This window comes from Pelodiscus sinensis, chromosome 3, assembly GCF_049634645.1.
Source record: "Pelodiscus sinensis isolate JC-2024 chromosome 3, ASM4963464v1, whole genome shotgun sequence".
In the NCBI taxonomy this organism is placed as follows: Eukaryota; Metazoa; Chordata; order Testudines; family Trionychidae; genus Pelodiscus; species Pelodiscus sinensis.
In genome coordinates this window covers 110,421,729-110,434,994 of record NC_134713.1, presented here as the reverse complement: position 1 = coordinate 110,434,994, position 13,266 = coordinate 110,421,729, and the positions used below count along the sequence as shown (strand labels likewise).

Here is a 13,266-nt window from a genome sequence, read left to right as displayed (position 1 = left end):
TATTTTCAAATGTTTCAGCTCTGTCTTGCCATCTTGTGGTCAACCAAAGTCTTGTAGGATAATAGCCGAGACCTTCTTTCCTGAAACGTTACTCTTTTGCAAATGGGGTGATGAATCATTCTTTTTTTTAAGTTAAGGACTCGTTTCTTTCTCAATGATCCATGAGGAAAGCAGACTAACATGAGCAATGACAGAATTCTATCTTTTTAGTGATAATGTGTAGGTTCACTGTGATTTCACTGAATCACTGTCCTTGTGTCGAGTTAGAAAATGTAGATAATATCAGATTTCTTAGAAGAACAAAATAATTTTATGAATTTTATTTTATTCAGCTATTATGGAGTAAAAGTAGTTGTGATTATCTTCCTGCTAGAATCCCCAGAACTCCTTAACTTCAGCCAAGTAAATCAACATTCTTGGAATTTCACAGTGGTCTAATGTAGAATAGGTGAAGGGTTTTTTAATCAGAAGGTAAGGTCACTAGGACATAACATTTCTTAGTTAACAGGACTTTTAAAAACAAGGGTTTCCCCCAAAATTATTGTTTTATTTCATTATAAATGGAAAATGGTTTGACACACAAACTCATTTCAGACCATTGACACAAGTGATCACTAAAATGCTGAACTATTTTTGGTGTTGTGAAGGCTCTGGTTGTAGCTCCACAGTGAAGACTGAGTTCTATTTTTCCTTTAAACAGTGACTTTAACCTCTGTTTCATATGAAAACTACAGTGTATCCTCCCCAAACTTATAATTCTTATTCTAAGAACAGGCTGAAATTTTTGAGAATTTGTAAGTAATCAATTAACTAATTTATTAAACAAACATCTGGTCCTTTAGGAAATTAACACTGGTGTCAGTCTTTTCTTTGTCTGAAATAATCTTACCAATGGAGTGTCACAGAACCTTCAAACTTTCCATATAGTTAAAAGAACTAAACTATTACCAGAGGCTCTATTTGAAGAAATTAGGTTCTAATTAAGCTAAGTTATTTATTATGATAATGATTAAACTCAGATGAACTGTTGAAGTAGTTTTTAAAATGGGCCATTTTAACATCAGAGGTAACTGGGCCAGTTACCATCCTTCCTCTACAGCTAATTTTCATAGAACAATTTGATTCATTGCAACAACTCAGCGAGATAAGGGAGACTGGAGATATGTCAAGAGTGCTCCTGGGTAGATTAACAGGTGCAGCTGTTCCTGCTTTTTCTTGGCTGCATCAAAGAATGCCCCTGCTATGCTTGGAAGGCTCCCCATGGCACTTCTGCTTTTGGCTCCATTCAGTGAGATTTAAACAGCACAGCTGGAAGAACTGAGACAGATACACAGGAGGAATATTGGGACTTAGAGACAGACTAGGCTCTCCCGGTTTCTGTATCAGCATAATTAACACACAGGTAAAAATGGCGGCCTTTTAATGCCCACAAGTGGCATTCAGGTATGAGAACTCTGTACCTTGCAAGCCAAAGACAAAATATCTTCCACTCTGTGTTCTGGCTTGAGGGTTAACGTGACTCCTAGCCTATCGTAGAAATGAACATATGTTTGGATATCCCAAGTGCTCTCTTTCTGGCCACTTTCTGATGCAGAGCAGTAGATATTCAACATTTCATCAACTTGCTGCTGAAAAGAAAGAAGAAATTGATAACATGGAAATATAACTAATGTATTACACTGGAGGTTTGCTACACATATGTACTGTGTATCTCTCTCAAAGATGTCACCTGTCATAAAAGGATAAATTATGTTACCAGTTCTCATACAGTGTCTCTGACTTTAGCCCAGATTTTTTCTAAAGAATGGATTATATTATTTCTGTTGCACCAAGTGATACTATTTTGCTCACCTATCTTATCTTACTAGTTCAAATTAACTCCGAATGTGGCACACTTAGTAAAACAAATGGAAACAGATCTTAAACAGGATTAAATAATTAGTACCATATTTTATCAGAGACTTTGAATAGATCACTATAAAGTAGAACCTCAGACTTATGAGCACTTCAGGAATGGAGGTTTTTTCATAACTGTGAATAAAGCATTTTTCTTCCAAAATTTTACAACTGAATATTGACTTAATACAGCTTGAAATATTATGTAGAAGAAACATGCTGCTTTCCCCTTATTTTTAGTAGTTTACATTTAATGCAGTAGTTTTCAGTATTTACTTTTGGGCAGGACTCTACTGATGCCTTATGGCGTACTTTTGGTTCCAAATGGAGCTATTTGTGGTTGACTGGTCAGTTTGTAACAAGTTTGTAACTATCAGGTTCTACTTCATTTCTAATGAGAAAAAGAGGATAATCCAATAATCTTCCAGCAGAGGGCACTATGGAGCAAGACGCATCAGTGAAACAGCATAGCAAAGGCATAAACTGTTTTTGCAATACCTATAGTTTAAGATTATATGTTGTGTGCTAGTGAAGAGCATTTGATCTTTCATTACTTAGGCTCAAACTGAAGCTCAATTCAGAGTTAAACACAAAGTACATCTGGCAAATCACAACCAACTTTAATGTGGACGTAATGCATGGCACAACAACATTTTGTATACATTTTTACAACATTTGATCCCTCTTAAATATCCCTTTCCATTTTGCAATTTCTTCTGTGCCACAATTTACTCTGGATGCTTCAAAAGCAATCCACCAAAGGAGAAAAAAAAGATACAGCTGCAGCAGCACTGTGTTGAGACTAGACCTTCAACTACTGTATTGTCAGAACTCTGAACCAGATTGTGGCTAGCCTCAATATACATGTAGACAACAGAGGGGATTTTTGTGAGGGAGCACAAGAGAAAGAACACAACCATAAATAGAGTTTCCAGGACTCTTATGAGTTAAGTACATGCACCAATGGAATAGCCACATCAAAGGGGGAGGGAAGAAGAGGAGAGGCCATGACCCCACCCACTCTAGCAGCTAGCAAAACCAGCCCTCTCTGCTGGGAGGTACAAAAGTCTATGAATGCCTTCTGTATGCTTGGAAACTCTGGGAGATGCAATTCTTCCTGGAGCACCTGCAGGGTCTGTGCAGCTCCAGGGGCCCAGTGCAGGGCTGTGATTAAAAGCCACAGTAGAATTCTTATAATGGAACTGCCTTGGGCATTTTCCTCTCTGCTGGCACAGCACCAAACATAATGACCACACTCAACAAATAACAATGTCATTGGTATTCTTGACATGCATGACGATCACAGCAGTAAAAACGGCTTATCAAACAACCACAATAGTGAATTTACCACATTATCCATAAACTCAAGCTGCAGCCAGATGAGAAGTCTGGAGCAGGAATTATTTTATAAAGAGTAATGTTTTTGCAGACATTTTTGGAAGATGTACTGAGCTTATGCCTTTCAAAAAAGAAATCACATTTCCCTAGTGGCAAACTGTCAGCTAGAAAAATGATACTAATGACAGAGCCTCAGCTGGAGTCAATTGTCATAGCTTTATTGTAGTCAGTGGAGCTATGTCAATGTATAACCCCTGAAGTTCTGCACCCCTTTGGCTACTGTACCATACTTCCTACAGAACTGTCGCTATCTTATAGATGATTATGCCTATATAACTATGCTTACATCAGAAAGTTCTGAAAAGTCAAGAAACTAGGAATCAACTATGAGCTCCTACAACTGTACAAATGCTGGCAAAGAGATAAAGCAAGAAAGATTGCTGGCAAGAATTAACAGCAATTAACCCAGAGGTATCCCGGAAAAGCAATGCTGCGTCCAAGGAATGTGTCTGCTTTTCCGAAATTTTTTTTGAAAAAGCGGACGCGCTCTTTTGCCATCTCTGTAAACATCAGTCTATGAGGTATAAGGGATGTGTCGAAAGCACTTTTTTTCTGAAATTTGGCACCGTGTAGAAAAGCCTCTTTCGAAAGTAAATCGGAAAAAGATACACAATTTGCATGCCAGAAATTGCATATCTTTTTCCGATTTATCACTGCAGTCTAGACTTAGCCTCAGTGTGCTTCTTGGAGAGGAAGGTAAAAAAAAAACCTGCATGTTAACTCAGAAGATACTACAGCAATTCAATGGTTTGTAATTATCCATTGGATTATTGAAGGAAAATCAGCAGCAGCCCTTCAGTTTGCCCATTATAAATCAACCAAATCTCTCACAGTCATTGGTAGAAAAAAAACTTAACAGAGGAGCAAGGGAAAAACATTATTTAAACATATCTTCCCCTCCCCCGCAATATCTTGTAATTATATTGTCAAGTGTTTTTTAACCAACATATACTGCTAGGAATAAAAATAATCTGTTCCCCATGTATAGCGATGCCCAAACATAAGCAATACAAAGTATTTGGTGTAAGGAAATCTTAAATTTTTCTGTGTTAAACTACAAATATATTCTTTAGCTGTGGTCAAGATACCGTTGCTTCACAGACATTTTCCATCTCAGAAACTGTGACATTAAAAAAGATATTTTTTCTTTTATGCCTGCAGTGACTAATACTACAATACTTCATTCATTCATTGCCACAAAGTTATAACAACCCAGCCAGTTTTCCAGCAACATGTGCCAGGACTTTCAGGCTGTCATACACTATACCACAGTGTTGCTTGAGGAGCAGTAGGATACTTCATGATTTTCCCATCTTGCTGTTTGTTGTCACAGTCTTCATAAGAAACACCTCAGAAAAAGCTGCCTTGAACACTCCACTCCTTGTATTTCACGAAGAAGCATGATATGAAAGGTTTGGATTCTATTTTTGTTTTTCATTTGAAAATAGCTAATGACACTTGGTTGATTCTAAACTGAACTATTTTGAGAGTTACTGTGAATCACGTCTCAGTTGTTCTGTGAGTCATCAAAATTCTGGGATTTAAAAAAAATCCATAGACCATATTTTGAACCCCCAAAACAAATTTAAGAAACGAACACCCCAGGTCTGCATATTTAGCAGACTAAATTTGTTACCCCTCTGCTGCCATGAGTGGAAATGCAATGAATGTAGCATCAAATAGCAAAGAAAGGCCATAGATTTCACTCCTTTCCTACAACCCCGGCAAAACCACTCCATGGATGCTCAGCATGTTTCAGGTTCTGCCCGTTTGGAGGAATGGGCAACTGACAGAAAGACATGGGTGTCTGATGTCTTTCCCTCCCAGCTCTGTGAAGGTATTGCAACATTCACTTTTGTTTTATTCAGGGTAGACCAATGGCACAATCAATCCCTTGGTGTTAAAGAGAGAGGAGGTGCTAAAGTCAGTGGCTGACATGGAGGCCATAACAGCATTGCTTCTTCAGGAGACATGCTGTCATGGGAACCTAAAGAAACCAGGAGGCTCAGGTTTAGAGGCTAGAACCATGTTGTGTCTTGTTTCTGTAGTACAGATTTGTTAACATCAGATCTGTGGGGAAGGAGGCAAACCTCATACCACACCCAATAGAATAATTCAGAAGGAACTCAGTGGGTTCCCCATAGGAGTTTATTTGGCCCAGAAACCCTATACAGTTACAATGTATGTTCACTGCCTAATGAAAAGAAAGGGGTGACTTTCTATAAACATTCCCCCTCCTCCCTGAGTATTCAGCAAATAACAGGCATTAAACAGCTGAATGACCACATTTGTTTTTACAGATTTTTTTCCATCAAATAACACAAGAGATGATTTTCATAGACATAACAACACTCTAGGGTCCATTCACAGTCAAAAGAAACCAGTTTGTGCCATGTTCTAATCACTTGATCAAACCAGTTTCCTGACCAAAGGATAATGTTACCTTCTCTCTCTTTTAATCCAAATGAGAACTGCCTCGCCATGTATAACAGGAAGGCAGAGATTTGGCGTTTACTTGCTTTGTCCTTACAGGAAACAAAGGTCTGCAGCTTGAGAGAATTTGCTGCCACTGTTTTTAGATGCACAGATATGTGATAGGCTAGAAGAATAATTAAGAGCTCTCATGTTTTGTAAAAACATTTCTATTTAAACAGATAATTAAGTGTTAGATGAAAGAAACAAGCCAACCAACAAGATTAAATTAATTAATTAGAGGGGAATATATGAATAACCCTAAGAAGGCAGAAGAGCTAGGAAGCTCCCGGATTCTACAATAGATTTTACGTCCTCAAGGTACCTGCAGATACAACTAGCAACAAATTAGTCAGGAGTAGGTTGTGGAAGTTCTGCAGGATACTGCTCTACTTCAGGGGCAGTACAGCACAACATATGTGCCCTTTTCCATTCCTAGACAATTGTGCAGCCAGCAGAGGTCAGGTCACTGTTACCTACCTCCTCCTTTTAAGTGACTTGCACTGTGGCAAGCATTAAAGAGGAGGACTGTGACCAGCCACAACAGCAATGGGGAAGGATTCTATTGCCCTCCACCACAACCCCTCTCACACTACACAACAGCCAGCCACATTTGATTCTATGTCTTTCTACCTGAAAATACAGGCAGTGAAACATTACAGTTTAACCTTTTAAATATACAGGTTCTGTCAAACTAATCTGTGGCAAATGGCACGCAAAAATCCAATTATAGATTGGTCTAGTCCAGAGGGGGGCAATAATTTTTAAAGGGAGGCCACTTCACAAATTTCTGAACTGACCCCAGATCCGGGCGAAAGGGGCTGAGCAAGAAGACTTCTTGTGCTTCCTTGCACACAGACTCTGATTGGCTAGGGGGTGTGGAAACACATGAAGTCTCTGCCTCCCTCCCCCTCCTGCTCCCAGGGCCTAAAGAGAATCGGTTCCCTCTAGGTGGCATGGCAGGAGGAGACTTTGACTGCTTCCCTGCCTCCTGGCCAACCAGGGAGTGAGGGTAGAGGGAGTGCACGAACTCTCTTGCCGCCGCCCTCCCCCCCCCCGCCACCGCTTGCCAGAGGCATGTGGTAGCTAGAGAGAGTCGCCAGCTGTTTTAAAACAGCTAGCAGCTCCCTCCTCCGCCCTGGTGGGAGGAGGAGACTTTACACACTCTGCCTGCCCCCAGGTCTCGATTGGCCTGAGGGCGGGGGAGCAGCAGGGCAGCCGCGGGCCAGATCAAGCAGCTTGGCAGGCCAGATTCGGCCCACGGAGGCTGTCTTACCCACCCCTGGTCTAGGTCCATGGTGCCCAACATGCTAGCCATTAGCCACATGTGTCTATTTGGCCGGTTGAGTGTGGCTAGTTGGCTTGAACAATGTGGCTATTTGGATGGCTAAGTGTGGCTAGTTGGCTATGGTGGCTACGCTTCAGAACTGGTTAGATACCATGGGTCTAATTTGCAAATTAACTAATTGCTGATTCTCTCTTGCATTCTCTCTCTGTTTATCTCGCACCCACATGATACTGACAGACATGTATCCTTGTTGATCAGGATGATATAGGAAGTTTTAGTTAAGGAAGAACCTTACACATTTAAAGTGTTTTCCCTAACAGTTTATAAATCAAATTGTGGTTCTCTCAACTAATACCAGGGAATAGTTAATAACATTTCTGAAGTAGCATTTTTCACCTACTCATGCAACATCCCTTCAGAATTTTAAAAGGAAGTTTAACAATACAGTACAAAGACCAGTTTATCTTACCTCAGAAGAACTGGATGATTTTTGTAGTAGTTGTGTGCCTGTTAATCCATTTCCCCCCGTTGAATCAAAAATCTAAATTAAAAGAAATGGACAGATAAATAAACAAAGTCCTATGTAACATGTAATATTAGCTTCCAATACAGCTAACCCTCTTGTGAATAATAAACAAAGATGAAAGGTAACACAATATCATTCCATCAATGAATCTGAGAATAGGTTAATGTTTGTGACATGTTACCATTTTATTTTAACTAGGAATGTATTATGACAACCACTATGTTTTCTCCATTGTTAATGCTGCAGCAAGACTCCTCTTATAAGGCCATACACACATCACACACATTTACTCTCTCCCTCGCTCTTATCTATATATGTTTATATCCACATGATAAATTGCATTTGTCTAGAATTTTCAAGTGGCAAACTAACCCTCCAGACAACAGCCACCAGTCCTGGTAGCCTATAAAATATCACACCTTCAAAATCATGTCACTATTATTTATTGAATATCTGAAACACAGAGAAGTTTACCTTAATAAAAAAAGAAAGCAAAAACAGTAATAGACAATGGCAGCTGAGTATTATCCCCAGATTAGAGATGGGGAACTGAGGCACAGAGAAATTAATGCTAAAGTTCAATTTGTAAAGTGTGGATAAAACTTACATAACTCAGAGGTGCTGCAAGGCTAAAAAAAATTAATATCTAGACAGATGACGACTAGTCATCATTCATGACTTTCCCACTTGTAAGAAATAGGACCAAACCCCTGTCCCCGAGGCATCTGTAAACAAAATATCATTTTTTGCTCACTTCTGATATTAACAAAGTAGGAGAATATGAGACATTAACTTATTTGTTAGTGTCTTTTTTATCCTCCCAGCTAAAGTCTTAGGATACAAAAGACAATCCCAAACACTCTTCTCTTGGCATGTCACACATGATGCAGCACAGAAATGTGAACACACAGCAACACTTGTGAGGTTCCTTTGCCAGGTCCCACTCAGAGCTGTAATACATTTATAATCAAAGAAAGAGGAGCTATTTCAGAGACCAGGGATAACATGAGCTTTGACACTGCCCATCTGGCAGAATTCAGTTTGTGCAACTGCTTGGTTTCTAAACAATGGAGCAATAAAATACTATCTTCTTCATTCCATTTTACATCAGGAATCTTCCCATGGTGGACTTTTAAATTAATTCTACAAAATAAAATTGGACTGGAGATAAAAAAATACTTTGGAAAGGTTCAAGACGATGCTATCTGACTTTCTGCTTAGAGTACTTTGAACCACAAAAAAATTGAGTTAAAAAATCAATGAAAGAAAGGAAATTCAGAGCCAAAGAGGACAGCCTCTTCTTAACTCGCAATCTAATGATTAGGCACAACAGCACTGTGAACATAGCCACACACTCTGTCATACTCTTCTGCTCATCCCAAATGCCTACTGCATTTAATAGATACACAAGGAAGGTAGGATGGGCTCCAAAATAAATCTGTCTGTATAGCTATGTAATACTATGGTACCTTGTGAAGGTCAGTGGGGCAAAATTTCTGCCATCATTCTTAAATTCTTCGCTCTTACAGACCTGAATCAGAGCCCTAGAATTACTGACATGCTGTACATAGTGCTTACTTTTTCTTGGCTTTCCAGTAGAATTTTAAATAAAAATTGACGTAGATTTTTAAAAACCTCAGAAAGTGTATGAAAATTGAGATTTATTTAGAGCCAGCTTGTTCCAGCCTTTAGCATTAATCCCTTGCAGCAAGGGTGATCAAAGGATCATTCTTGACCAGATTGTTGCCTATAAATCTGAGCATGAAGGGGCCCTCCTCTCCATGTTCAGATTTCCCCCCTTCACTCAAAAGAAGAGTGATGCTTTGATGACACAATCCCCCCCTCTAAACTCTATGAAGGCCCTTCTATAGGGTCTGGGACATGAAAGGGAGTCATATGGTGTCAGGATAGGGAGCAATAGTGATTAAGTATGGGCCCAAGGCAGGGGATGCACAGTGTCTCTTCCCCAGCCCTATAGATTAGGCAGGTTCTCAGTCAGGCTTGGCTCTCTCAATTATTTGTTAGCTGTGTTCATCATGAAAGCACATCTCTCTGATATGCTGAAATATGCAACTACCCAATAGACTACTCCCTTAGTCTATCAAGTAGATAAATATTTATCCATTCAGAATATGAACTGCTAGACCATAAAGCCCAGACATATTAATGTACAATATTAAATCTATATATCAGCTCTGGGGCTATTGTGATAGGAATATGTATGAGCATGTTTTAAAAGCCTGAAAGCAAATTGCTGGCATATTTGCAGCAGCCAATTTTCAAATGCTACATGCTCAGGCACTTTTGTTTAATAAAAGCAAAATGCAAGACTGAGGGAACAAAAGAAAAATAATATGGATTAATGAATGACCCACGTAGCTGGTTTTACAAAATGAGCCCTATTAACACGTTTGACATGCAGAAAGCTTCTGAAAACAGTAGTGTTCTGAGTGTGTGCATGAGCCCACCTTCTTTATGACAGTTAAACACCAATTTTGGTCTGTGTTTTTCAGGGTACCCCCTAATCCATCTCTCATACTGCCTGTAGAATTCAGAAAATCTCAGCCAGATCCTCATCTGGTGAAAACTGAAGTAACTCCTTTGAAGTAAGAGGTGCTGTGCTGATTTACACCAGCTGAAAATCTAGATCCCTATGTCGTCACATTCTTCCCTCTCTGGCTGAAGGAGTACCAGGATATTAGACCTACCAGGGCTGCTTTGCCTATCTGCCACAAGCGGTCACGCCAAAGCAATACAGGAATCGCCACCTCCCCGACAGAGCCCCCTTCCCTCCCAACATCCTCAGGCCTTGCTTGTCTGGAGCCACTAACTTGCTACCCCATGGGTCAGAATCTCTCATATTCAGCAATGTGCACACACAGCAACAGGAACTTCATTTTACACTGCTGTCATTTCTAAGATAAAGGCAAGTCTCTGAATGATTTTAAACTGGCATTTACCTGATTTACTGAAGGTCGTTTTTCTTTCCCTTTTCTTGCCAAAGTGTCTAGCCCTTTGAGTGAGGAAAATAAGCCCTTCTTACTTCGTACCCTCTGTGACAAGGAGAGTGTTCGTTTCCTGAGAGCAGCCTCGTCCCTGGAGCAGATCTATTAAAATGCATACAAGCTTTCACATCTCAATCACATAACAAGGTAAATCCACAGTAATTATAATGAGGCATCAAATTATTTGAGTTTATCTCAACATGGACCCAGACTAATGGATCAAACCTTCTGCACTGCTACTCCTTTTTGTATTAATACAAAGTGACAACTGAAAAAATAGGATGTAAAAAAAAGTCAAGGTAGGGAAGATATTGTCCCCATCTGACAGACCTTGTCTTAACATTTCAAGGAGGACCTTCAAAACTCTTTCACCCTCATTCCCTAACCACATCAAATATGATCCAATCCTGTTCATTGTGATCAGCCTTACGATTTCTGACGAGGGTAAGAGAGATTGAGGATGAGGATTTTCAAAAGTGTCTAGTGATTCTGGATACCTCCCTACTTTTGGGGGCACAACTTGAGAACGTAAAGAGGCCCCATTTTCAGATGGAAAGTACTCAGAATATTCTGAAAATCAGGCTCTTTCAAGCTGCTCATCACAAAAAAGCCTAACACTAATGGGCCCCAAATCACCAATCACTTTTAAAAATATTGGCTCCAGCCTTCACCTCAATTTGACCGATTTAATTTATATAAAAGTTGACCTGTGAATTTAAGGGAGAAAAAAAAAATCACCATGGCAAACATTCCACAATAAGAAGTTTACATTTGCAAGCTCATCTCTGCAAAGAAGTGGACCAGAAACTTACATGGTGGTCTTATTTTATTAATAAGGGAGAGCTGTAATAAGCATCGACATTTCAGAGTCCCCAAATTGAGGGTGAAAGAAAGCATGGCCCAATGCTTTCAGGTCCCAAAATTAGTCTCTGGGCAAAATAGTTTCTAAACTGCTCGAGTCAAGGAACTAATGGGGTGCACATGCATGTGTGAGCTTCCCTAGCTTTACTGTTCATAGAGATAAATCACTAATGATAAGGTAACAATACCCTTCTATAACAGAGTCATACAAAAAGTGCAGTTACACTCACCAGTGCATGAAAGGATGAGACTGAGAATATGCCCAGTCTACCCAGTGCCAGTTTTGAAGGACGGCTGGTGGCAGCGAGAAGGCTTTTAGGGTTTGGTAACTCCCCACCCTGCAGACTCGCCAGGTAGCAGCGCATCCTGAATAGGTCCATGTTAAATTTCTCTAGATTCTGCTCCCATTGCTGGATCTATTTAAATACGAAGAGGGACAATTAGAGGGAAAATGTTTTTGAGGTTCCTACTGAAAATGCGAGCTCTGCCACAAACTTCTAGTAAATTACTTTCATCTGGAGGTATATGGAATGGATTAGTTTTCCCCCTGCCAACACACATTTAGTCATATTGTGTTACAACAATTCAAAAGATGGCTTGAAATAAAACAAAGCTGGTGGTCTTAAATATATACTGACAAGATGAATATATCATGGGTAGCTTGCTTCCCACAGAAGCTTCTACACAAAAACAAATCCTCGTGGTTCTTGAAATTTCAAGAAAATTGATTAATTTTGTTTCCTACATTTTTATGAGTGTAGATTCTTTTTGGTTGCCTAAAACCAAGTTGCATGCCTCAGCTAAATCAATCATTCAAATAGCAAGGCTGATGGGTTTTGCTGCTCTTTAGTGCTCTTCCTTTTGAATCCCTCATCCCTAAAGAAGAGGTAGGTAACAACAGGTAACACAAGTATTTATGGTCATTAGTTCTATGAAGAAGTAAACATTTCCTATACCTAATCATATCGTACATGTGAACTAAATACATTATATGCCTTATATACAATATAGAGCCTGCTGTAGCGAAGAGTGTCTGCTTAATTCAATATTAAATACATATTTACACACACACACGTACGCGGAGAGTCCAATTTTTAAACTAAATTAGGTACCCAAATCCTGAATTGAGGAGTTCAAAGCGTGTGCACTTATATGAATAAATTTTTAAACTGAATATCCAAATGCTGGACTGGATACTAGACATAAGTAGCCGGAGTTTGCCTAAATGGGTAATACATATCAGATCTGGTTTAACAGCAAGCGTTGAAGAAGTTATCTGGCCGGGATGGGAAAGGAACTGCTCCAATCCCATGTGGCCCACCATAAGCAGGGGCTAGGCCTGGTCCACACCCCTGCCACAGGTTACACACTGGCTCCAAAGGTTACACGCAAAGCCTCCTCAACAGGAACAGGGCCAGCAGCTCCCAAGGAAGTTGCTTTGCTGTGGCTCTGCAGTATAAAGCTTCAATAAGCCTGCAGCACATGTAATCATTCAGATTTTCAGTAGTTCCCTTTTTAACTGACTTTTTACATCCTTAGTGTGTATGTACGCAAGCACAGACCTTTTCTGAACACGTGTGGGCCAGATTTTGCTCTCAATGACACTGGTGTAAATGACTTGATTTGAAGAGGTGTAAGTGCAGGCAGAATCAGGCTGCGTGTGAATGACGTGTATATATTACATGATTCAACAGAAAAGAGCAGCTGTATTTTGCAAGTTAACCATGGCCAAACTTAGGCCTAGTCTACACTAGAAAATTGGTCAGGAATTTGAAAAATTCAACTTGAGTGGCATAGTTAAGCTGATGAAAGTCCCCGGG

At 39.8% G+C, this 13,266-nt stretch overlaps 1 protein-coding gene across 3 annotated transcripts in view; it reads right to left on the bottom strand.

The window, feature by feature from the left end:
• TIAM2 (TIAM Rac1 associated GEF 2) overlaps positions 1-13,266 on the bottom strand; it is a 184,616-nt gene that overhangs the window by 73,587 nt on the left and 97,763 nt on the right. For 2 of the 3 annotated variants that reach the window (XM_006114983.4, XM_014569522.3), the window contains exons 7-10: positions 11,677-11,862; positions 10,541-10,687; positions 7,524-7,595; positions 1,461-1,628 (exon numbers count right to left, since the gene is read on the bottom strand). In XM_006114983.4, coding sequence (XP_006115045.3) covers positions 1,461-1,628; positions 7,524-7,595; positions 10,541-10,687; positions 11,677-11,862 — 573 coding nt within the window. The remainder of the gene's footprint in view (positions 1-1,460; positions 1,629-7,523; positions 7,596-10,540; positions 10,688-11,676; positions 11,863-13,266) is intronic. The other variant, XM_006114984.4, reaches the window with a different exon arrangement.